Raw genomic sequence first — 26,036 nt, 5'->3', positions numbered from 1 at the left:
AGCTTTCTAACTTGGTAAAGAAAGAGGACGGGTCCAGTAGACAGCAACAGGACATTCATTCAGTGTGTTAGTGTTGACTGAGATGGTGGGGGAAACGTCCCCACACTGAAGATGCATTTTGAGTTTGGCTTCTGGAGTTTAGAGTTCAAAGGCATCTTGAAGCCTGTGAAAGGTGAACACGACCAGGAGAAAGGTTAGCGTTTGGCAGTGGTCAAGCAGTGGTCAAGCAGTGGTCTGTGTGTTGTTAAAAGACACATGCAATAGAGTCATTTCTAATTAAAACACATTCAAAACACATCATTATAAATCTTACTTAACTAATTCTAGTGACATACATTATTATGTTATAGATATTCTAAAGCATATATAATGACAATAATTAGTTTATATAGCCATAAATACATAACCAACCACACTTTTTACATTTTAGTCATTTAGCAGACGCTCTTATCCAAAGCGACTTACAGTTAGTGAGTGCATACATTTTCATACTGGCCCCCCGTGGGAATCGAACCCACAACCCTGGCGTTGCAAGCGCCATGCTCTACCAACTGAGCTACACGGGACTATAGCCACACTTTACTCTCATGCTCACCTCACTTCAACCAATACATTTTCATAGTTTTCTCAACAAACTGAAATCGACTCTTTCAAAGGTGCAACGGCCCAAAGCCCAGTCATTTGGGTCCAAACCTTCTGCTGACTCTCGTCCTCACTGATCTCCAGGTGGAGTTCCAGGGTGCGTCTCTTGTTGGCCACACTCTCCGTCTGTTCCTTAAACGCCCGCTGGGTGGCGCTGAGAGACTTGAGGAGGTGCTTGCTCTGTGCCGGGCTCAGGAACTGGGCATGCTCTGAGATAAAGTACTGGATGTCAAACGCAGTGTCCTCCAGATGTCTCTGGGTCCCTGACAGATTAGTCTCCATGCCCTAGAAACACAGCCAGAGGAGGTCATGGAAGTGGAAGGAATCAATCAACACAACTCATTGGATGTGTAAATGTAATGCATAGATGCAATGTGTATTATAATATATTGTGCCACTGGTTAATTCTAGGGAAAAACAACATCAACTTGTATTTATTTCCGTTCCATATAACCTTCAAATACTGTGTTTGACAACTCTAGGTGAATAAGGAACATGGAGAACAAGGTATAAAAATATACCTTATTCTTCTGGATCATGTCTTTCACTGTGTCCGTGTCAGATGTGTTCAGGATGTCGAGGTTGCAGGCCATCTCAGAGTTCTCATGAATACAGCCTGATAGTCTATCAAGGGTACTGAGGAGATCCTGGTATGTTGACTCCAACTGGGCCTGAAAAACACAATGAAGACTCACTGTATTTACTTTGTATTTACTGCAGTTTAGTAACACAACTTCCTACAGATGTAGGATCTTAATTTGATCGTGTAGTGTATTTGAGGTTTAAAAAGGCTTCCGATTGAAAAATGTATCAACCCCTACAAAAATATCCATTAATTATAATCACTTAATTAATAATTCACATTTCCTGTTGCTGCAGGATTATTTTCCTGCTGTAGCAAACTGGCTCAAACTAAGATCCTACATGTGTATATCACAACAATGAGAAACAAACACTGACCTTTCCTGTATCAATAGCCTGCCTTAGAACATCATTCCTTTCTGCAGACATCTGCCTAACGTCTGCAAAAAATGGCTGCAACTCCAGAAAGGCTGAAGCCAGATCTTGGTGGATATGCGTGGGAACGAGCTCATTGGCAGACTTTAGCAGCTGCTTGGTTATGTTCAGATCTCTGGTCAGAAAGCTAGCCAGTGTAGAGAGATGTGCTTCCAACGACTGGAAACAGTGAGTTTAGTCAGAAAAAAGGAAAGTGACATGTAAGAAGTGGGTGAATATTGAGACAGATGCTCAATGCAAGGAGGAGAAACTCAGAAACAGAAATAAAGAGAGAAATTGAAGTGGCTAGAAAGTACTCAAGGTTGCACATTCTTTCACTGAGGCATAGTTATGATAGTGTATTCAAGCATATGTATAGTATTTTTGCTATACTTTTATTACATTGTGTATGTCATAACAAACCTGAGATTCATCCAGCTGAATGTGTAACTCCTCCATACTGTTACTCAGAGATCCCTGCTGGGAAGACAGGTCGTTCCTGATCTCCTCTAGAACATCTGCATGATCCTGAAGTCTGCCCACACACTCCAGATAATCCTGGGTGGAGTACTGTTGCTGAAAATACATAATATTCATGACCACCACCGGTCAAAAGTTTGGAAACACCTACTCATTCAAGGGTTTTTCTTAATTCTTTTAATTTTTTTACATTGTAGAATAATAGTGAAGACATCAAAACTATAAAATAACACATATGGAATCATGTACATTTACATTTTAGTCATTTAGCAGACGCTCTTTTCCAGAGCGACTTACAGGAGCAATTAGGGTTAAGTGCCTTGCTCAAGGGCACATCGACAGATTTATTTATTTTTTTCACCTCGTCGGCTCGGGGATTAGAACCAGCGACTTTTCGGTTACTGGCACAACGCTCTTAACCACTAAGCTACCTGCCGCCCCTATGTAGTAACCAAATAAGTGTTAAACAGATCAGAATATATTTTATATTTCTGATTCTTCAAATAGCCACCCTTTGCCTTGATGACAGCTTTGCACACTCTTGGCATTCTCTCAACCAGCTTCATGAGGTAGTCACCTGGAATGCATTTCAATGAACAGGTGTGCCTTCTTAAAAGTTCATTTGTGGAATTTATTTCCTTCTTAATGCGTTTGAGACAATCAGTTGTGTTGTGACAAGGTAGAGAGGGTATACAGAAGATAGCCCTATTTGGTAAAAGAACAAGTCCATATTATGGAAGGAACAGCTCAAATAAGCAAAGAGAAATGACAGTCCATCATTACTTTAAGACATGAAGGTCAGTCAATACGGAACATTTCAAGAACTTGAAAGTTTCTTCAAGTGCAGTCGCAAAAACCATCAAGCACTATGATGAAACTGGCTCTCATGAGGACCGCCACAGGAATGGAAGACCCAGAGTTACCTCTGCTGCAGAGGATGTTCATTAGAGTTACCAGCCTCAGAAATTGTAGCCCAAATAAATGCTTCACAGAGTTCAAGTCACAGACACATCTCAACATCAACTGTTCAGAGGGGACCGTGTGAATCAGGCCTTCATGGTCGAATTGCTGCAAAGAAACCACTACTAAAGGACACCAATAAGAAGAAGAGACCTGCTTGGGCCAAGAAACACGAGCAATGGACATTAGACCGGTGGAAATTTGTCCTTTGGTCTGGAGTCCAAATTTGAGATTTTGGGTTCCAACCGCCTTGTCTTTGTGAGACGTGGTGTGGGTGAACGGATGATCTCCACATGTGTAGTTCCCACCGTAAAGCATGGAGGAGGAGGTGTTATGGTGTGGGAGTGCTTTGCTGGTTACACTGTCTGTGATGTATTTAGAATTCAAACTTAACCAGCATGGCTACCACAGCATTCTGCAGCGATACATCATCCCATCTTGTTTGGGCTTAGTGGGACTATCATTTGTTTTTCAACAGGACAATGACCCAACACACCTCCTGGCTGTGTAAGGGCTATTTTACCAAGAAGGAGAGTGTTGGAGTGCTGCATCAGATGACCTGGCCTCCACAATCCCCCGACCTCAACCCAATTGAGATGGTTTGGGATAAGTCGGACGGCAGAGTGAAGGAAAAGTAGCCAACAAGTGCTCAGCATATGTGGGAACTCCTTCAAGACTGTTGGAAAAGCATTCCAGGTGAAGCTGGTTGAGAGAATGCCAAGAGTGTGCAAAGCTGTCATCAAGGCAAAGGGTGGCTATTTGAAGAATCTCAAATATAAAATATATTTTGATTTGTTTAACACTTTTTTGGTTACTACATGATTCCATATGTGTTATTTCATAGTTTTGATGTCTTCACTATTATTCTACAATGTAGAAAATAGTTCAAATAAAGAAAAACCCTTGAATGAGTAGGTGTGCCCAAACTTTTGACTGGTACTGTATTTCATATAAATTAAGAAGCGTTATTTCCTAGGCATTTAAATGAGTTTCAAACATAAAACTTACCCTGACTTTAGATTGAACAGCATCAGCATTGCCTGTGTCTGAAATGGTTTCAACCTCTGTAGATTGAAATAGGTCCGGAGCTTCCATGGGATCTGCCAAGGCACCTTCAGCCTCATCTGACAAGCCCTCCTCCTGGATGATCTCCAGGTTGTGTGGCCTGTCCTCGTGAGGAGCACCATCCAGAATACTGCACAAGGTTCCTATCACATCTCTGAGCACGGCAGGGTCTTGGCTTGAGGATACACTTTGAAGAACCTGCAGAAGCCGAGACTGAATCTGTGTCATATCAGATGGAGGGGTTTCTTCATGGGGTGGTTCCCCTTCCTCTTCCACCGGACTAGTTTTACCTGAACGGAAAGCCTCTTGCTTCAACAGATCCCTGAGGAGATCTGGGCTACTACTTTTCATAAGCCCAGAAGCTGCATCTGTCTCCTCACCAAAATCACCAAAACCTCTCCCATGGGACTGTGGATTGTCCTGTATCAGGTTGATGATGTCCTCCACTGCTTGGGTCTCAGCCTTTTGCACGTCATCGACATCTGCCCCCTCCACTCTCATTCTCACCAGCTCATCTAAACCAGACCTTAGAGCAGTATAGATGGCCGACACAGGTGGTGGGACACTATCAGGTGTCATGGAGTCTGGTGGAACATCAACAGTCATCAGATGGGGATGATTCTCATCAGCACCACATTGATTCTGCCTACATCCATCACATGTAAGATCTGATCCGAGGCCAGGCTTTACCGGATGCCCTGAGGTAATTTCTGATGTTGAGGGTGTATTGGAGTGAGAGTCTGGTTGCGCATTAACGGCCATCGGCTGGGGATTATTCTCAAAAGAACCACATTCATCTTGTTTAACATCTGATCTCATACCTGGCTCTTTTGCCTTTAATGGATTCCCTGGGGTCATTTCTGATGCTGACGACGAACTTGTATCGGGCAACTTCTCAGACACACCTGAATTACGTTTGTCACTACTTGTCTCTCCTGTCTGTGATGTTTCGGACACCGTGGCTGAATCAGCTTGATCAGTAATCTGTGAGAGACCACCATTAGATGAGCCTTCTTGTCTCCCTGGTTTGCTGTCACCACTCCTGCTTGATTCAACCCTGTCATTAGCTTTAGCTTTAACATTAGAGTTTGAATTTGGCAGGTGTTTATCAGTCAGTGTCGGATCAGGGGTAATTGTGCTAAATATCTCTTTAGTGGGAGCAGTTTGTAACTGCTCTTGATCACCTATATCGTAGCTGTCTTTATTGTCACTGCCTGTTTCTACGCTCAGTACATTGGATACAATAGCTAAATCAGAGGAGTTAGTCAACTGCACTGGACTCTTTTTCTGACCGGTGGGCTTACTCTGACTGTGCTCGTTTTGAGAGGATGTGGGCTTGATATCTCCACCAATATTCCTCTCTGACTTCACTGGAGGTTGCTGAGGTGACACAGTGCTAAACGATGAAACTTCATCACCGTTTATTACAGTTCTATCCCCATTGACACCCACGACTCTGGACACCGTGCTTGTTACATCACCAGACAAATCTCTTGGTGATGAGCTATCTATTCTCCGGTCTGACTCCTTGACTAGCTGGCTGGCTGGCGGCTGAACAGCGTTCAACACATTCTCCATTTTCTTTTCATCAGACAACAGATCACTATGTGATGAGCAGGACACGCCCGAGTCACTCTGAACAGGACAGACAGTCTGGTCCCCCACTATCTCATGGTATCCTGCTCCCAGCTGCCCATCATGCGGAGTGAAGCCAACCGCCTCGCAGGACAGATCAGTTTCTCTCCTCAGAGAACTGCTACTGTCTTCCTCTGTCTGTCTCAAATCCTCGGCCTGGCGCTGAGGTGCTCCACTATCTCCACTATCGCTCAAACTGAGAGAGTTTGATCTGTTTGATGACATGTAATTTTGGATGGAATTTCTAGACCCAGGGACCATGTCTGACAGTGGACTGATGGGGGCCTGTGAGGCACCATCTTCCCTTAATGAAGATGTTGTGTCAAGTTGATGGATGACACGTCCCCCTGTTAACTGATCTGACAGGATAGGTGATATGATCTGTCTACATACAGGCCTGTGACTAATGGTGAAAGAAGGTAGTAAGGACTTCTGCGAATCGCAGTTCTGTTCTCTGTTTCCTTCTGCGTACAAATCTTCCCCTGCATGTCTATTCCTGTTCTCGATCCCTTCTTCCTCATCAGGGTCATCAAGAACCAAAACCGCCAGCTTTTTGTCTTTTTGATGCTGACGTATATTCTCAGCCTCGTCGTTGTCTATGAGGCCCAGACTCCGGGAATAAGAAATGCTGTGAGTACAGTGTCTATCAGGGTCGACGATTGCTTTGTGTACTGGGTCTAATTGAAGGATCTTTACAGCCAAATCATCATCAATCATCCCTGAATCCAGTGCTTCACTCACACTAATAGTGCATCCAGACTTGGATTCATATGCACCACCCAACAGGCTGTGCTGTTCCATGATCTGCAGGGCCATCTGGGAGGATATGGGACCTTTAGACACAGCTTCTTTCAGGGTTGCCATTGTGCTTCTCTCTTCCCCTAAGACATCTCCCTTGTGGAGCTGCAATTCTAGCACCTCTAACACAGTCTCCTCGTCCACATGGCCCTTACCAAGAGCTGCATCAAGGTCATAGCGTTTCCCAGAGATTATATCCAAAATGCCACCCTCCTCAACTTGGGCTCTGAGAAGGTGGGTCGCAAGGACTCTCTCATCTTCATTGTCCCACACTACTTCTTCAGTGCATGGAAACGCTGTGGTTGTGTCAAGGGTGTCAGTGGCCAATAGCGATGACTCAAAGTTGGTGTCCTTGTCTGTCTCACAGCCAGGTGTCACTGGATATGTGGGACGTTGTGGGGAACCTTGTGCAACTGAGGCCAAGCTCAGGCCTGTGTCTTTCCCTGAGCACAAAGTAGAGCTTTTCAGTATGGTTTGTGTGGCTGAACTTCCCTTGAAAGTCACTTTAGGTTGATTATCTGAAGCAATATCTGTTTCTGAATCCATTTTAAATGGTGTTGGGATTGTGCTCATTGTGTTGGTTTGATAGATTCTGTCAGACACAACACCCATTTCAAAGGAAGGCTGCCTGGTATTATTTTCAGAGTCAACAGATATGGATGATTCGTCTGTGAAACCGTGTGCTACCTCCCTTTTGGAATGTTGTGCATTGTTTTCATAGCTAGAATATTCCTCTTGTGCTGGCATCCTTTTGGAATCCGGTGCAGCTGAGGGGAAACTCGTGTCTGTGTCATTCACTGAGCACAATATTGGGTGGGTTGACCTTTCCAAAATGATTTGTGTGGCTGACCCTTCGTTGAAAGTGAAAGTCTCTTGTGGTTGATTATCTGAAGCTATTTGTGAGGTTTCTACATCAATTTCAAAGGGTCCTAGACTTGTGTTGTTTATCTTCTTCTTCAAAACTTTTGCTTCAGAATCAGGCTGTCTGATGGTCTTTTCAGAATCAACTGAGAGGGATCTAGGAGGAGTTGATATTTCCAAAATGGTTTGTGTGGCTGAACCTCCATTGGCTGTATCTTTTGGTTGATTATCTGAAGAAGTTTCAGAGGTGACTAAATCAATTTCAATCAGCGCTGGGCTCGTAATGGTATTTTTACAAGAGCTAACCTCTACAGATGCTTCCTCTGTGAGGCCTTGTGCCACCACCTTTTTAGAATCCTTGGCACCTGATGACAGGTGCATGTCTGTGTCATTCACTAAGCACAATCCAGGAGGAGCTGAGATTTCCAATACAGTTTGTGAAGCTGAAACTCCATTGACAGTCTCTTGTGGTTGATGATCTGAAGGTATTTCTGAAGTTTCTACACCAATTTCAAACGATGATGGGCTTGTACCGTGTCTGGTCTTTTGATAAATGCTTTTAGACAAAACATTGGCTTTAGAATCAGATTGTCTGGCAATCTTTTCAGAATGAACAGCTACAGATGCTTCCTCTGTGACGCGTTGTGCTAGCAAGCTCATGTCTTTGCCATTCACTGAGCATGATTTAGTAGGGGCTGAGCTTTTCGACATGGCTTGTGTGTCTGATTCTCCTATTGGTTGATTATATAAAGCTATATCTGAGGTTTCTAAACCAATTTCACAGGGTGGTGGGCCATCAGACAAAACACTTGTATCAGAATCATGCTGTCTGGTATTCTTAACAGAGCTAGATAACTCCTCTGTGAAATCTTGTGCTAGCATCCTTTTGCAATCCTGTGCACCTGAGGGCAAGCTCATGTCTGTGGGAGGAGTTTGTGTGGCTGAACTTCCATTAAAAGTCTCTTTTGGTTGATTATCTGAGGATTCTGCATCAATTGCAATGGGTGCTAGACTTATACTGCTTGTATTCTTTTGATAGATGCTAATTTCAGAATCCGGCTGTGTGGTATTTTTTACAGAGTCAATAGCTGAAGCAGACTCCTCTGTCCCATGTTGTGCTACCACCTTTACCACATTATTAAAAAAGGTTTTATTGTCAGATTGATTATAATCTGACTCCTCCTCCCTGAAGAAATTGGAAGCACGGTGGTCTTTCATTGTTCCATCCGTTTCCTCGTTAATGTGCAAATATCCAAAATCCTCAGTATTGCTTTCAAAGGACATCTCTGAATCTTCAGAAATATTTTCTTTCAAGGAAATATCCCCAAAAGTGGCCTCACCAGGTCCAGTGTTGTATACCTGGTTTTCAGTTTTCTCTACTGAAATGTCAACTAAAAGTTCTGCCATTTTAGTCAACTGTCCATCGAATATTAAGAGCCTTTGTCCTGATTTTGGATCCATGTAACTATTCAGTGTGAGGTATGAGATAAATAACTGTTTTGCCTCGATGGGAGATGGGGTATTTATGTTCTCATCATCAATCTCATTATCATCTGTAGGGCGATGGGATCCTCCAATCTGAAGCTCCCTCAACATCAGCCAGTTAGAAAATCTCTCATTCAGCTCAACAACATCAGGAAAAACATCTGGTATTTCAATGGTTTTCAATACCTCTGCTGTATGTGCATCAATGAAACCATTTTGAGTAGCAGAGTTAATATCCACTACCTCTGAGTATTCTGGTATGTAAAGGGCAGCTATTTTCTGTCTATTGCTGAGCAGATTGAACGCGAGTTGATAGGTGATGATTTCGTGCCGCAGAGAGGTGGACACGGACAAGATTTCACCAGAGTGAGGCCATAAAAGTCCCATGAGCCCCTTCTGTTTCTCCAGCACCAAGAGTGCACTGCTAAAGCTAATCAAATCACACTGAACAGCCTCATCCACCGTTAGCCTTTTGCCATTCTGAGGGTTCACTATGCCTCCATTTTGGGCCTGCTGGCTCAGTATCTCACTGGCAGTGTCTTGATCGATCAAGCCCTCTGACAGGGCTTGCTCTACGGTGAGCTTACGGCCTGTTTTGGGGTCGGCGATACCGCCTGCAAACAGCTGAGCACCCAGCAGCCTCAATGTGGTCTCTCTGTCAATCAACCCCTCATGAACCGCCCTAAGTACACTCATCTCCCTCCCGGATGTCAACTCTATGCTCCCATTGTGGCTCTTCTTCACCGGCAGCAGTCGCAGTCCAGTCTCCTCATCCACCACGCTCCTCTGCACCAGCTGGGTAAGCGAGACCTTCTCTGCCGTGCCGGGGTTGATCAGGTCCTTCCATGTGTTCTGTCTCTCAAGGAGCTTGACGTACAGAGGTGCAGGGATCAGGCCAAACTGAAAGGCCCTCTCCAGGGTCAGTACATCGCCCGTGTAGGACACCCTCAACCCACCTGTAGCCAGCTGGATCTCTATTACCTTCATGGCCATGCGCTCAGAGACGGCCCCCTCTCTAAGCGCTGCCATCACAGGGAGAGGTTCTGAAGAGAATGGCGGGCTCAGGATGTTCTGGTTGGCTTCCTTGAGCTCTCTGAGCTGCTTCCAGGTGGCCTCGTCAATGAGGTTGTGATGGAAAGCATCGTCCAGCTCCAGACACATCCTGAACTGAGGCAGAACGAGGCCAGAGGTGACGAGCTGAGCCTCCAGGAGACTGAACCCAGTGGTATGGTCGATCAGGCCGCTTTGGACAGAGCTAAACACAGAGTAGACCTCTATACTTCCCACTTCGAGAACGCCCTCAATGGTCTGAAACTCCTGTGGAAAAATACATTAAACATTATGAGTAGACATATTCTGCATCAAATTTCAAAATCCAAAATGTTATGATAAAAATCATTTTGTTTATTTATAATTGACATTATTGTTGAAAAATTGACATACTAATCAAATTCACACTGTATTCTAAAGCAAGGTGAAACATGTACTCACCCCTCAGACAGGCATTTGAATGTTAACAGTTCATACGCAACAGTGCAAGGCTGTGTCAGTGTGATTCAACAGCAAGAAGAAGAGGATACCCTAAAAGCTGGCATGCATCTGTGAACAGAATATTCACTATCTTGCGAAACAAGAGAGCAAGTTAGACACGACACATCAAGGCTGTTATATTTGGTTGTTGGTGACCACCTGTAAGAATGAAAAGGAGATCACCAAAGCTTGGTTTCAATGATGGCTGTGAAAAGTCAGAATGAGGCTGGGTGACATGAAACACTAATGCTCCTAGACCTAGCATGTTTACAGCATACTCAGTTTCATTGGGTTTTGAAAAGAAAACTATTTTCCCTACTCTCGAGAAATCTACTTCCCTCACTTTGTTCAGAAGTCAATACAGTGGTTTTAAGATGACAATGAATGTGTAGCACAAGAGAAACCCATGCTAGAGACCATATAGGAAACAGGGTTAGTCATGCAGTTGAACAGTAGATGGCATTGTTTGTGCATCATTTCTCACACCACACTGTAAATGCCAATCCAGCGTTTCAGAAGCCCTGTTTATACCTGCTGTTAACATGTGTCCTTCATCCTGATCTTGTCCTGATCTTGACCTGATCTTGTTTGTTTACACTTATAAGATCTGATCACAATCTTATCTAGAAATGTGGGCACAATCAGAACGTGGACAAGATCAGGACAAAGACAGCATGTTAGAACCAGGTATAAACAGGGCTAGAGATTAAGTCCAGTATCTTACCTGCTCGGCAGACGGTGTCTGATCAGAACACTGCTGGGAGAGATCACTGTAGGCTTGATGGAGGGATTTCAGCTGCTCCTTGGCTTCCTGCTTCTCTTCCTCGGTCATCCTGCAAATCAGGACGTCATTTAAGTTCTCTTATCATTATCATATCATTAAATAATTTAAGGCATATGAAATATTGCATTATTTACAGTGCACAGAGGCATGTACAAAAGTCAGCCTTAAACATCTCTAATATTTGTAATGATAATTCAACTCACTTATCACTGTGTTTAGTTAGCATCAACTGTGTTGTCCTCAGTGCTTCTGCAATTTGCTCTTTTTTTGTTACCATCTCTTCCATTGAAACCTGAAATAACAATGGGTATACCTTATTAATACATCTTACTGATGTTTACTCTAATCCCCTGATATGCCAATTTGTAGCATAATATTAGTCACAATAATATACACTGACGTTTCACAAAACGTATTTAAGTGGGGTTTGTGCTATTTATTAAACTTAGATATCCAGTTCCTGATTTTCATTAATTGGATTTGCACATAAATGTTTCTTTGATTAGTTTTTCTTTTCTTATCATATAGTTATCACTTAAAAAACCTAGTGGCAGGAGTTTACGTGAACCTGACCAGGAGAAACTAGGTCATAGCAAGTCAGACTAGAGCACTGACTTTTTCCTGGCCAGGCCAAATGGTTAAGAAAAATTTACCCTTATCAAAAGAAGATCTGTGCATCCACAATGTATTCCTTTTCAATGTAAAGTCCATTGAATAATATTATGCAGAATGACTTTTCATTTGAATCCATTTAAAAAGTGTTATGCTGCAAAATGTTCAGTATATTTTCAAGGAGTAAGGCAAGTTTATAATCAAGTTATATTGAAATACTGGAATGCTTGTGCAACTGTGTCACCTTTGGTTCTATTGTGAGTTATGGTTATAATTACAGAAGCCCTGAGAGTGAGGAATCACAAGGATGGCAGAGACCAGGGGATAATGATTCAAACTTGGGGCAAATTAATTTCTGCTCATGGAATTGACCCCAACTTATATTTCTAATAGGGTAAAGAAAAAATAAGAGTATTAAAAGCATTGTATTTATTAGAACTATGCACATACAGTAACAGTGAAAGGTTGTGTGATTTTTTTTATTTATTGCAAATTCTTGAAATTGAGCACAACCATCAGTATATAAAATACACACAGAATTGTGGGCGTAATGATATACTGTATACAACTACAATATGTGTACAACAAAAAGACAGGAGATGAAACCGTAAAGTACATATGTAGGATCTTAATTTGATCACTCTTTTGTTGCAGATAATTTTCCTTCACAGCAGGAAATTAAAACTTGTAGTGTATTGGAGATTTTAAAAAGCTTCTAAAGTTTGTAATTTCCACTTTAAAATACCAAACTTGATTTGCCCTAACGAAAAATGTATCAACCCCTACAAAAAATGTCCATTAATTATAATTCACATATTAATTCACATTTCCTGTTGCTGCAGGATTATTTTCCTGCTATAGCAAACAGGCTCAAATTAATGTCCTACATCTGTAACAGTAATGTTTGCACACAGTATTTACCTGAGGCTTACTAGAGGCCTCTGTGCTGGCTTTACCATCTTTGTTCTGGCCTGGTTTCACACTGGACATCCAACCCAATAGCTTGCTAACTTTATCACCATGCTCTTTCTTCTCCTCATCAACAGATCTCTAGGATTTGAGGAAAGAATTTCAAAAAGGCTGTTAGGGTCAGAGTTGGTCTTGTATGAAAACAGGAAATGTGGTTATGCAGACATTCAACAACAAATAAACCTCTAAGGAGACCCCCAGCCATATTTCTGACTTCTATTTGGACCAGGAACCATTTAAGCTTACAATTTGGGTTGCAAAATTCCAGGAACTTGCAATAAATTCCCTGGTTTTCCCGAAATCCTGGTTGGAGGTCTTCCGGAATCAGGAGAGAATAAACAGGAAATCTGGAATTCTCAACCAGGATTTCTGGAAAACCAGGGAATTTATTGCAAGTTCCTGGAATTTTGCAACCCTACTTACAACTCACAAATCAGGGTTTGATTGATGACGTTTATTGCCATGTGGATCATGATGTTTATGTTTTATGACAGTAGGCGATAAAAGCATTTAATTGTTTATTCATTGATGTGAAATATGTTTAAATGAAAAAGACAGGTACATAACATAAACATATTCAAATATAAAATTGAACAATTTCACCACTTTACACATGATGCTAAAAGCAATAATTCATCTCTGATTTAATCAACTCCATATTGGTAATTTTATCAAAATTCATATTACTCCAAGTCAAAGAAAATGAACATGTAATTAATTATTCTTATTTTAAGTGTAGGAAATACTATATTTTATTCATTTCAGTGAACATTTTATTGAGTCAGACTTTGCTATGTCAATCAAAGATTTAGTTTTCCCTATTTACAAGCCATGGAAAATCAAATACTGTTCACTCAAATGTGTTGATAGGTCCAAATATATTGGAAAGACGGCTTAGCTCCAACACTAAGAACCTTTGTTGCCTCCAGTAGCCTGAGCCCAGTGTGACCGTCATAGACACCCTTTTCCAGAGCATCCATGAAAGAGATTTTCCTCTTCGTCTTTGGGCAGGTAAGGCTTTTAGGGTGAGACTTCTCATCTTTCAGGAATGAGGCAGTGTCTTTGTCAACCAGGCAACTCTGAACAGCCTCATCCAGTGATATTCTATCATGGGTCTCTGGGTTGATCAGTCCACCAGTCAGGACTTGGAATTCCATACATCTAAGGCCCAAGTCTTTGGGGAACAGGTTCTCCTGAATAGCCTGAGCTACACTCAAGGTCTTTGCTGTCTGGGGATGGATGATGCCATAGTAGGCTTGCTCGCACTGTTGAAGCTGGCTGGCAAATGTCTCGTCCAGGAGACCTCTACGCAGAGCTTCGGTGACTAGGGCTTTCTCTCCAGAAGCAGGATCACAGATGCCCCCGGTGCAAGCCTGGGCCTCCAGCAGTCTCAGCGCAGTGAGTCTATCGATTAGGCTCTGCTGATGTCCCTGCAGAATGGTCATCCTCCTCTTCTGAGTGACATCCCACAGACCAGCCACCGGGCTGTTAGCGTCCTGAACAATGACCATCCTGGAAAGGATAAGGTCTGCCAGCTCGTAGATGCTGGTGAGCCCACTCCGATAGCTTACCAGTTCTGTAATTTCAAGGAACTTTAGATCTAGGGCAGTTTCGATGCAAAGCTGCCGTCCACTTTTGAGATCTGTGATGATGTGTAAAAGGCTTCCGTTGACATCGACAGTGGACTTTTCCTGCCACTCACTGTCCAGCTGAGAGAGAAACAGGTAGGTCTGCTTATCGATGTGGTTGCCCTTAAAGGCTTGGTATGGGGACATTTCCAGACCAAGAGCACTGTTGATGACTGATAATCTGTGAGAACTGGAAAAGGAAAAACTGGAGAGATTCTTCTCACCAAAAGGTAGGAGATAGACACCACCATCTGTGTCAAACAGACACTTTTTCAGCAGTTCACAGTAGTAGGTCTTCTGTCCTGAATCAGGGTTGTGGAAGCGTTTGGGGTTGCTGACTGGGTCATAGAGATTCTGTAGGGTAGCTTTGTTCAAGAGACCCTGATCAACAGCCACGTTGACGGGCACCCTAACACCAAGTATTGGGTGAACTAATCCTCCAGTTGCTATCTGGGCCTCAATGATCTTCTTTCCTTTGTACCTGTCGACAATCCTTTCCTCCATGGCCTGATATACAGACAGTGTTTTACTGCCGTGGACATAGCCAGTGGCTGCTTTTTCGGCATCCATGAGTTTGTCTTTCAAATCTAACCCGACAATGCCCTTCTCCAAAGCAGCTTGAACCGAGAGGGTTTGTCCAGTTGAAGGATCGATAATACAGCCAGTTGCAGCCTGTGCTTCCATATACTCAATAGCATACGTCTTAGCTAAAAGGCCTTTCACTGCAGCCTCCAAGAAGGATATCTTTTTCTTGCTAGACTCCAAGTAGACTCCGGCGATAGCAGTGGGTTTGCCGATGAACTGAGCGAGTGATGCTTGGACCTCTTCTAATGTGACAAGGCCAGTTTCTAACTTCTGCAAGGTTTCTCTATCCAACAGCTTGGTTTTGATCAACTTCCTGATACTGATGCTGCCTCTGAGTCCTTGGAGCTTTGGGGAAAATCGTTGGGAAGTTGTCTCACTCGCAGAATGAGATGCTTTTGATGACATGTCTTTGACATTATGTGAGCTTGTGCTAGTGGTGTTTGATGTAACATTTTGACTTTTCCCTGCCTGACCCTCCAGAGTCACTAACTTCTTTGTTATTGCCATCGCTTCAGTTTTTTTACTCTGGTTCTTGGCAATCAAATTCTGTGTGTGTTTTTGTTTGACTGTTGTAGTCTGGACAGTAGAATCATTTGCAGTTTTCATCATTGTTTGATCCTGTAAACTGCTTTGATTGCTGACTATTTCCCTTTTGACTCCCTTCACTCTTTGAAGTTCTTCTAGCACTTTGTGTTTCTCCGTTGTTGCTATCTGTCGGCATAAGATGTAAATAATTATTAGATATAGGAAATACTGTACCTTGAGATAATCTATCTATGCACATTGAGCATGTGAAAGTTAAATTGTATTATTAATTTGTCATACAAATATGAATATTTAATTTCAATTGTGTCTTGTTTATTATCTACAAATATTATGCATTTTTTTAATGAATGTAAAAAAATTATATGATAGTCATGGATATATACCTCTGAGGACACTTTCATTTTGATAAGCTCCTCCTCCAGATTGCACTTTGCCTCTTCATATGATGACACTATTTTCTGTGTTAACAAAAGCTCAGTCTTCAGTTTGGCAACCTCATTGTCTTTGTCACACTTATGGTTGGTCTCCACTTCCTTTACAGTCCTATGTTCACTCTTAATTGTAACTTTTTCTTGAAGACCTCTGACCTCCTTGGCATATGAAACAACCTGCTCATTGAGGGATCTTGCTTCCTTTTCCTTTATTCCTAGTTTCTGCTCACTGTGTGTTAACATTTGTTTAAGCTTTGTGACCTCTTTTGAGTTTTCCTTATAGATGTTTTCCAGCTGAGTAATGCTAGAGTTAAGTAGCATTTTCTCTGTTTCTAATTTAGCAATTTGCGATTTTGCTTTAAGCAAGTCATGGCTAAGAGCAGTTCTCTCATTTTGTACTTGCTGCATTTTAATATGAAGCTCATCTATTTGCTGTAGAGCCTCCTGCTTTAACTGCAACGTGCTCTCATTTAAGATTTTCAACTGTTCAATTTCTTGCTGGAAATACTTGGTGTTAATCCCGGCTGATTCTGCAGTGTGTGAATGCTCTCTGGATTTCTGATCCATTTCCAGTTTGATATGAGACTCCTGTAATGCATGCTTTTGACTCATCTCAGTCTGCATTAATTGCAGCTGTCTCTCATATCCCTGCTTCTGAAGTTCAAGTTTGCTTTTCAAGTCCTCCAGCATCGCTTTACAGTTCTCAAGTTGGTCTTCCAGCTTCTGGGACCTCATTTGCAAGGCTGAACCTTCCGTTTGCTTTCGCTTAACCTCCTCTTGGGCTTGTTCCAGCTTTCCCTTGAGCATGGTGACGTCAGATGCCAATGAAAAGGTTTTCTCTTGGGCTGCACTTCTCTCCCTCTGAAGAACAGTGATTTCCTGTTTGAAACTGGATGAGGATTTGTCAGAGCTGGCAGTGATTTCTTTCATTGTCAACCTACTCTTCTGAAGATCTGCCTCGAGCTCTTTGACTTTAGACTGGCAGATTTTCCCTTCCTGGGTCACTTTTATTAATTCATCTTTTGTTCTTCTCAGGGCAGAACTCATCTCCTCGAGTTCTGCTTTCAAGGTAACCAGTTCTTGGTCAGCAATTGTCTTGTTTCTTTGAAGGGCACTGATTTCCTGCTTCATATTCACTGTAATTATTTCGGAACTTCCAGTCATTCCTTTCATACTCTGCTTGCATTGCAAAAGCTCACCCTCCAATGCCTTCACTTTAGCCAGATACCTCTGGCCCTCATTTGACTCCTTCTGCAGCTCTGTCATTGCTTTCTTCAGTGTAATGTTCAGATCATTCACTTCCCCCTTTTGCTCTTGGACTGTCTTATTGGCCAAATTCCTCTCGGTGCCAACAGAGCTAAGCTCAGCCTTCAGATTCCTGATTTCCTTCTCGTAGTTGGTGAGGTTCAAGCTGAGAGCTTTGTTTTTCTGCTGCAGTTCAGCTGTTCTCTTCACCTCCTCGTTGTAGTCCCTCAGTTTGATCTGAAGCTCATGGGACATCTGAGATTTCTTTAACAGCTCCTCCTCAATGATTTTCACCTGAGATTTGGTGCCATCCACCTGAGACTTTAATATGTTGATTTGCTGATTTTTGCTTCCCATTTCCATGGTGATATTGTCCAGTTGAGCTCTCGTCTTTTTCATGTTGACTTCCAACTCCATATTGATCTTCTTAAGCTCATCTACTTTCTTCTGCAGTTGCGCGGCCACCATTCCACCTTTCTGAAGTTCTGCTTCCAGGTTTTTGGATTTGAGTTGTACATCTTGTTCAGATCTTATCTTTAAGTTGAAATCCTCTTTGGTTTTTTGAAGCTGTTGTTTCCAGTTCTCCGTTTCACTTTTCAATGATTTCATATTTTGTTCAGAGAATGATTTTTCTCGTTGTAATGACTCCACACTGACCTTAAGACTTCTGACCTCATTGTCTAATGACAAGTTCATTCTCGTCAGTTCACTGATCTTGAACTTCAACTGGTCTGCCTCAACCTGTGTGGAGGCCAGCTCTTCCTCTAAACACTGCATATTGTGACTACTCTCCTGTTCCATGGAGTTCCTCCAGAGCAGTTTTCCTTGGTTGATCTTTAACTGTTCCTTCAGGCCTTCAACCTCTGTCTTGTGGAACATTGCTTTCTGTTCCAATGAAGACTTATCCCTCTGGAGAGTTTTGACTTGCTCTTGAAATACATAGATGGAATTTCGCAGCTCTAAAGATTCCTGTCTGAACTCCTCTGACTTTTGTCTGTCTGATTCCATGTCCAGCTGAAGGTTCCTCAACCTGGTATTGGCATCGTCCAACAGCTCTGTGAATTGTTGCGCTTTGTCCTCTGCTATTTTCTTTCGCACCAGCACAGAGTTCAGTTCTGACTTAAGTGTCTTGATCTCAGTCTCTGCTGTTTTCTTCACCATGGCCAGATCCTGTTTCTGCTGCTGGACCTCTGCCTCCACCTCTGCATGGATCGTCTGGATACTGTGGGTGACAGAGGAATGTTGCATCCTCTGCAGTGTGCGATTGTGTTCCTCAAGATCCTGAACATCGCTGTTCTTCCTCTTCAAGTGGTCCTCCAGTTTCTTCCGGGCCAGGGTGCTCTCCTCGATGTTAATCTTCAGCAGACAAAGACTCTCCTCTAGAGAAGACCGTTTGGCCTCTGACTGCTGGAACATCTGTCGTGCGTTACCTAACTCTTGCTCAATGGCTGCTTTGCCCTTCACAACCGTCTCTAGTTTCAAACGGTACTGCTGAGCCCCATCCTCGGCCTTGGACTTCTGGAGGGTCAGGTCCTCTATGGTACTCTTATGCGTCTCTGCCTCTCCCTGTAGAATGGTCAACTGGGTTGTTCTCTCAGCCAATGAGGTTTCCAGTTCCTGTACCTGCTGCTGGAGCTTTCCAATCACCTCCTCCCCTGCTGCCTTTTGGAGCTCCCAGCTCTCTGTCCAGGTGAGGTACTCTGTTCTTTCTGATGCTTTCCTTTTCTACAATGCAAAACATAACAAGTCATCCACTACCTCATACTTAACAATGAAAATAAAGTGAAAGTTATGTTCATGGTATGATTATTCTAACATGCTTACCAAAGTGAGGATTGTTGCAGCGCTGTTAATTGTCCCCAACAAATGCCACCTTGAGAGACTGTTTCAGACTCAATGAGATAGAGGAGACAGCTTCCTCCCAGAGAAGTCACCATCACCAGAAACAATACAAAAGAATGGCTCTTTTGTATCAGCGTTAAGCAAACCATCTACATTCATCAGTGCTGAATGGATGACACATATTATAAACTGGTTGGTTCGAGCCCTGAATGCTGATTGGCTGACAGCCGTGGTATATCAGACCGTATACCATGGGTATGACAAAACATTTATTTTTACTGCTCTAATTACGTTAGTAACCAGTTTATAATAGCAATAAGGCACCTCAGGGGTTTGTGGTATATGGCCAACATACCACGACTAAGGGCTGAGTCCAGGCGTTGCGTCGTGCATAAGAACAGCTCTTAGCCGTCGTACATTGGCCATATACTACACTCCCTCGGGCCTTATTGCTTAAGTATAGCAGTGAAGAGAAATAAACCCTTTGAGTTGAAGCATCATATTTATGGCTTTAAAGGTGAGGTTCCCATTAATTCAATATGTCTGGGAGTCAACCCTGTTAACACAATAATGTGATGGGGAGAGAAAAGGCATTCCAAAGTATGCAAAGCGCTTCTAACAATCTAATATTTCACCAATCCCCTACCTCTTCGCCTTCTGTTCTCTTCAACGTCTCACTTGCAAACTTTACATACTGCGTCATGGAGGTGACTACGGCCGTGTAGCGAGTTCTGAGCTCCATGAACTGAGGTGAGGGTGGAAAACAAGGGTCACTTTCCTTAGCACACACAGCACACTCAGCACCTAGTCTACTACGGTTCCATTCCAAGGTTCTCACCTCCTGAATGATAGCATCAGCCGAGTTCTGCATCCTCCGTCTCTTGAGCGGGGACTTGTGCTGGGAGTCAACCATGGCTCTGTAGGTCAACAGCTGTAGCTCATAATCCTGAAAACACATTGGGGAATATTACTAATCTGGTGTTCAAGTGCTCTTCATGCAGACATATCTGTCAGATGTTCCAGGTCAAAACAGTTACAGAGATAACTTACTTTAGCGCCAGATGAGTACTGCTCGGAGTACTTTTGGCATTCATCAATTCTGCTCTGCTTATGTTCCATTTCTGCAACGAGGACCTTCTGTTGGTTTACCAGCTCAGCGAGCGCCTTGCTGTCCTCTGGCTGCTTCTCCTGGGTCTTGAGCTGAGCAGCCTCCATTTCTCTGACCCACTCATCCAGACTGCTGTAGGAGTCTTTGTAGTACTTCAGAGATTTACTGATGCCCTCCAGGTCCCGAAGTCTAATATAATAAAGGAGCCTTAGTATTCGTAAAAGGTTATTTTTACATTCCCCTTGTTCAAGTAGTGTTCCTCACTACTATTTACTGGTGTATGGAATCAAACTCTGTCGCTCAACATTTGAGCTAACCTGAAAACACTAACCTGCTCTCAATCTGGGAGTGGACATTGTTCCACCTTTCTTCCAGCTGGTCAGCCTTCTCCTTGTGCCAGTCCAGGTCAAAGTCCCGCTCGTTGTGGGCCTTGAACATGCGTTCGCTGATGCCACGGGCCTTCTGCAGCCCATCCTCCAGGTCATGGAAGATCTCCCTCTGTTCGTCGATCTCTGAGCGCCATTGCTAAAACAGAGTAGAGCGAAGTGATGGCTCAACTATGAATCATGTCTTAATAGTGGCTCTCAAGGACCGGATGCCACAAAAGAACAATTCATCTCCATCAATCATTTTGCCAACCTGAGAGAAAAGACTAAATAGGATATATTGCCATTTTAAATGTCTATAAAAACCTAGTACCAAGGGAGCTTACCTTGAGTGTGCTGACGACTGTGTCGATGGAACTCAGGTCAGAGTTCACGGCGTCTTCCTCAGAGAGTTTGGCCTCATAGAGCTTCACTAGAGCCTCCGCACTCTGGCTGTGCCTCACCACCAAGCTCACTGTCTTCAGCCTGCAGAGACACCACAGAGACAGTGTGACATTTTGTAAAGCATCTGTAAAGTCCTTATAAAGGGTTTATGAAGGCTTCATAAAGGCTTTAAAGTTGCGTTTAAAGTGGGACGATAAAAACTAATTGCAAATGCCTTGTTGATTTAGAATGTGCTGAGAATATTCTAGCCCTCTACTGAGGAGGACCATAACAGTGTCTGAGCCCTCTACTGAGGAGGACCGTAACAGTGTCTGAGCCCTCTATTGAGGAGGACCGTAACAGTGTCTGGGCCCTCTACTGAGGTGGACCGTAACAGTGTCTGAGCCCTCTATTGAGGAGGACCATAACAGTGTCTGGGCCCTCTACTGAGGAGGACCATAACAGTGTCTGGGCCCTCTACTGAGGAGGACCGTAACAGTGTCTGAGCCCTCTACTGAGGAGGACCATAACAGTGTCTGGGCCACTTACTTCTCAAGGTAGATGGCAGACATGGAGTAGACTTGGCTCATGCTTTGGATGAGGACGTTGAGGTCAGAGGAGAGGGTGGGGACAGCGGGAGAGGCCCCGGCCTGTCTGAGGAACATCTCACACTTCTCCTTCACGGTCTCCAGATCCTCCTTCAGCTGGTCCAGCTCTGCCTTCTTCTTCTGCAAGGGACAAAGTTGGAGAGGTTAAGTCAATGTGAACCGATCACACCTGGGTCAAATACATACAGTACATGAAATACTTGATAATTTCTGAGGTGTGCTTGGTTTGTCTTGAAGTTAACACTTATGAGACTATTCCGTTGGTTCCATTGTACCTGGCAAAGTAAATCAACCACAGACGTATTTTACATAATGTATTTGACCCATGTCTGGAAAATATAAGATTAATAATGTGTATGACAGAGTGATGATACAGCCTGAATAGTGAGTTGTAATATGACAGAGTGATGATACTGTCTGAATAGTGAGTTGTAATATGACAGAGTGATGATACAGTCTGAATAGTGAGTTGTAATATGACAGAGTGATGATACTGTCTGAATAGTGAGTTATAATATGACAGAGTGATGATACAGCCTGAATAGTGAGTTGTAATATGACAGAGTGATGATACAGTCTGAATAGTGAGTTGTAATATGACAGAGTGATGATACAGTCTGAATAGTGAGTTGTAATATGACAGAGTGATGATACAGTCTGAATAGTGAGTTGTAATATGACAGAGTGATGATACTGTCTGAATAGTGAGTTATAATATGACAGAGTGATGATACAGCCTGAATAGTGAGTTGTAATATGACAGAGTGATGATACAGCCTGAATAGTGTTGTAATATGACAGAGTGATGATACAGTCTGAATAGTGAGTTGTAATATGACAGAGTGATGATACAGTCTGAATAGTGAGTTGTAATATGACAGAGTGATGATACAGTCTGAATAGTGAGTTGTAATATGACAGAGTGATGATACAGTCTGAATAGTGAGTTGTAATATGACAGAGTGATGATACAGTCTGAATAGTGAGTTGTAATATGACAGAGTGATGATACAGTCTGAATAGTGAGTTGTAATATGACAGAGTGATGATACAGTCTGAATAGTGAGTTGTAATATGACAGAGTGATGATACAGTCTGAATAGTGAGTTATAATATGACAGAGTGATGATACAGTCTGAATAGTGAGTTGTAATATGACAGAGTGATGATACAGTCTGAATAGTGAGTTATAATATGACAGAGTGATGATACAGTCTGAATAGTGAGTTGTAATATGACAGAGTGATGATACAGTCTGAATAGTGAGTTGTAATATGACAGGGTGATGATACAGTCTGAATAGTGAGTTGTAATATGACAGAGTGATGATAGTCTGAATAGTGAGTTGTAATATGACAGAGTGATGATACAGTCTGAATAGTGAGTTATAATATGACAGGGTGATGATACAGTCTGAATAGTGAGTTGTAATATGACAGAGTGATGATACAGTCTGCATAGTGAGTTATAATATGACAGAGTGATGATACAGTCTGAATAGTGAGTTGTAATATGACAGAGTGATGATACAGTCTGAATAGTGAGTTGTCGCCCTACCTCTTGCTCTGTGATGCGCAGGACACTTTGCTCCAGGTCGTCTCTGTCCAGTGGGGTGCGGATCTGTCGGATTAAGTGCTCCTCTTGGGCCTCCAGACGCATGCGGAAGTTACGCACCTCAGAGATATACAGGTTGTACACAGACTCCTCGTGTTCCTCTGTCCAACACAAGACCACAGAATAAGTACACCTCTGGCATCATTAATACAATCTGGCACCATTATTGCAAAGTGTTTACAAACAATCTGTTTATTACTCATTAATCATGCAGATTAATTAGTGGGCAATCAAGCAGATCAACACCTACTTAACGTTGTCTGCAGGAGATTCTACTACCTTTGGTGACATAACACCAATAATCTTAAACAGACAATCATAAGTCTAGGGGAAATGTACACCATGCTTCTACATCTGCATTGCTTGCTGTTTGGGGTTTTCGGCTGGGTTTCTATATAAGCACTTTGTGACATCTGCTGATGTAAAAAGGGCTTTATAAACACATTTTATTTGATTTGACATTTTATTTTATTTGACACACACACACACACACACACACACACACACCCCCCCCCCACACACACACATCTGTACATCCACACACACACAAACACACTTTTCCTACAGTTCTGGCCATGGGAACCCGGGCAGGTTCAAACATAATTCCATAAGGTATTAGCTTTATGCCTAATAGGCTTAAAGAACTATGTGTTTTCCTCGAGGACTGCTGCCAAAACATGTATCAGCAAGCTCCTGTTAGCAGGGACAGTAGAGGCTAGCTAATAGTTGACATACTTTTGTATATATAGTGTATCTTAGCTTAGCCTTACCTCTCTCTTCAGACTAGCATAGATAAACCTTGCCTCTCTCTAGACTAGCTTTGCTTAGCCTTGCCTCTCTCTGCAGACTATCTTAGCTTAGCTTAGCCTTGCCTCTCTCTAGACTAGCTTCGCTTAGCCTTTCCTCTCTCTGCAGACTATCTTAGCTTAGCTTAGCCTTGCCTCTCTCTAGACTAGCTTCGCTTAGCCTTTCCTCTCTCTGCAGACTATCTTAGCTTAGCCTTGCCTCTCTCTAGAATAGCTTCGCTTAGCCTAGCCTTGCCTCTCTCTAGACTAGCTTCGCTTAGCCTTTCTCTAGACTAGCTTCGCTTAGCCTTGCCTCTCTCTGCAGACTAGCTTAGCTTAGCCTTGCCTCTCTCTGCATACTAGCTTAGCTTAGCCTTGCCTCTCTCTGCAGACTAGCTTTGCTTAGCCTTGACTCTCTATAGACTAGCTTCGCTTAGCCTCTCTCTGCAGACTAGCTTAGCTTAGCCTTGCCTCTCTCTGCAGACTATCTTAGTTTAGCATTGCCTTTCTCTAGACTATCTTTGCTTAGCCTTGCCTCTCTCTGCAGACTTGAGCAGCTCCTCGTAGTAGTCCTTGCAGGCCAGCACCTCTCTCTCTAGCTGGGAACAGTCTGCCACAGTGAACACCTCTGACTCCTTGCTGTCCTCCAGGAAGTCCTCAAAGTGGGACTGCAGGTTGCTAAGGACCTGCTGGTGCTCGCCTGGCAACATGGTCTTAATCTGGGGAGAACAGGGGAAAACACATGAGACAGACCCACACCTTGAAACCTTATAGAAATGTTCTCTGAAAAGGTACAGCCAGCACAAACTGCAATATAATGATGAAATTGCAGGTAATGTTGGTGAATATGGGAAACATTAGGCTCAATAACAGTAATTATCTTTTCTGTGAAGACCTAAATGAGACGATGACACGTAATTATACCTCTATCACTGTAATACTAGGGTTTAAGTGTTGCTAATGGGGACTTATCTTGAGAAGTAGATTAAGTAGATAAGCATTAACGTACTGAGGAAACGTTCCAGTTGCGGATGGCTCTGACGTCAGCCATTAGGTAGTGCCAGGAGACCACGCTCTTCATTTTGATGTGGGAGTGGTGCCACAGAGCCAGGACATTCTGGTACAGCTGCTCAATTCTGCTGGCCTGGTCCACAGCCTCCTTGTTGGGTGGAGGCACGGTGAAGCAGACAGAGGGTACCATGGCCTCGTTCCCAGACGGACTGATCACCTTCCACTTGGCCCGGTGAGAGTTACTGGCCAGGACACACTCGTCATCTTTATAGATGGTGATCTAGGAGAGACGAAGTGAGACATGACAAATCAAAACGACTCTACCATTTCACTCTGAAATCTATCCAAATCAACTCAAAGTATCAAACTTTTGATCTGCTATCTAAATACATCTACCTCGATTTAACATGGCTATAAACATTCCTTAGAGATCAATGCACATCTTGTTACTACAGAATATAAGTGTGAAGACTCAAAGTATGCGACTTGTGATGAACTACTTGAATAGACCGAAAAAGAACAGTATTACATATCTTTAAAAAGAGACATAGCACCTCTATTTGTCGGTAGTCACAGATGGCTTTGACGGGTATGGAGGACCTGACAGGGGTATCTGGGTTCCTAGGCTTGAGCTGGACGATGGCCTTGGCCTTGCCCACCAACCCAGCCACTGTGCTGCGGTACTGGAGGAGCTGTTCCTTCTCATCCTGTTCCAGCACCAGTCAAACACAGGGGGATTACGATACCACACCAGCTCTCACAGGGATAGTTAGTTCATCTTTAATGGTAGGGTATTCATTTGGAACCATATTTGGATTTCTGACCATGTCAGTCCACGAGATTGATCCATGTGTCTCATTTAACAACATAGTTTGGGAATGTGGCTAATGATTGTGTACCAACCAGTTTTTATTTGCCAGCTTACCATGGACTCCTGAATGTGATCCTCCAGCTTGTGTACGCTGCTTGTCCGATCACAGCCATACTTTCTTTGGATGTCACCTTGTAGGCTCTTCAGGTAATCCGTGGACTCTTTGGCATCATTGAAAAACTATATGGAAGGGAAA

The 26,036-nt window shown here is 43.0% G+C and overlaps 3 protein-coding genes across 7 annotated transcripts in view; all 3 read right to left on the bottom strand.

The window, feature by feature from the left end:
• The window catches only part of LOC311100987 (dystonin-like), a gene marked incomplete at its 3' end in the record, with an annotated part of 186,503 nt that overhangs the window by 69,224 nt on the left and 91,243 nt on the right, over positions 1-26,036 (bottom strand). For all 5 annotated transcript variants that reach the window (XM_084141993.1, XM_084141990.1, XM_084141992.1 and 2 more), the window contains 14 exons: positions 25,895-26,020; positions 25,524-25,676; positions 24,968-25,249; positions 24,494-24,677; positions 23,117-23,274; positions 21,501-21,679; positions 20,915-21,053; positions 20,534-20,727; positions 20,145-20,391; positions 19,933-20,040; positions 19,741-19,839; positions 12,770-12,898; positions 11,440-11,528; positions 11,177-11,285 (listed from right to left, as the gene is read on the bottom strand). In XM_084141993.1, coding sequence (XP_083998119.1) covers positions 11,177-11,285; positions 11,440-11,528; positions 12,770-12,898; positions 19,741-19,839; positions 19,933-20,040; positions 20,145-20,391; positions 20,534-20,727; positions 20,915-21,053; positions 21,501-21,679; positions 23,117-23,274; positions 24,494-24,677; positions 24,968-25,249; positions 25,524-25,676; positions 25,895-26,020 — 2,196 coding nt within the window. The remainder of the gene's footprint in view (positions 1-11,176; positions 11,286-11,439; positions 11,529-12,769; positions 12,899-19,740; positions 19,840-19,932; positions 20,041-20,144; positions 20,392-20,533; positions 20,728-20,914; positions 21,054-21,500; positions 21,680-23,116; positions 23,275-24,493; positions 24,678-24,967; positions 25,250-25,523; positions 25,677-25,894; positions 26,021-26,036) is intronic.
• LOC311100507 (uncharacterized protein) lies at positions 549-10,517 on the bottom strand (the record flags this gene model as incomplete). Its single annotated transcript, XM_084141429.1, has 6 exons — positions 549-927; positions 1,164-1,313; positions 1,603-1,818; positions 2,062-2,214; positions 4,087-10,239; positions 10,503-10,517. The coding sequence occupies 6 exons, from the start codon at positions 10,515-10,517 to the stop codon at positions 628-630; spliced, it is 6,987 nt and encodes a 2,328-aa protein (XP_083997555.1). The 3' UTR covers positions 549-627.
• Positions 13,322-19,275, bottom strand: LOC311100506 (uncharacterized protein; the record flags this gene model as incomplete). The annotated part of the gene is made up of 4 exons (XM_084141428.1): positions 13,322-15,741; positions 15,960-18,977; positions 19,077-19,125; positions 19,241-19,275. 4 exons carry the CDS (start codon positions 19,273-19,275, stop codon positions 13,672-13,674), a joined length of 5,172 nt encoding a protein of 1,723 aa, XP_083997554.1. The 3' UTR covers positions 13,322-13,671.

This window comes from Coregonus lavaretus, assembly GCF_964263955.1.
Source record: "Coregonus lavaretus genome assembly, chromosome: 25".
NCBI classification, from domain to species: domain Eukaryota; kingdom Metazoa; phylum Chordata; class Actinopteri; order Salmoniformes; family Salmonidae; genus Coregonus; species Coregonus lavaretus.
This window is presented reverse-complemented; position numbering and strand designations above follow the sequence as displayed.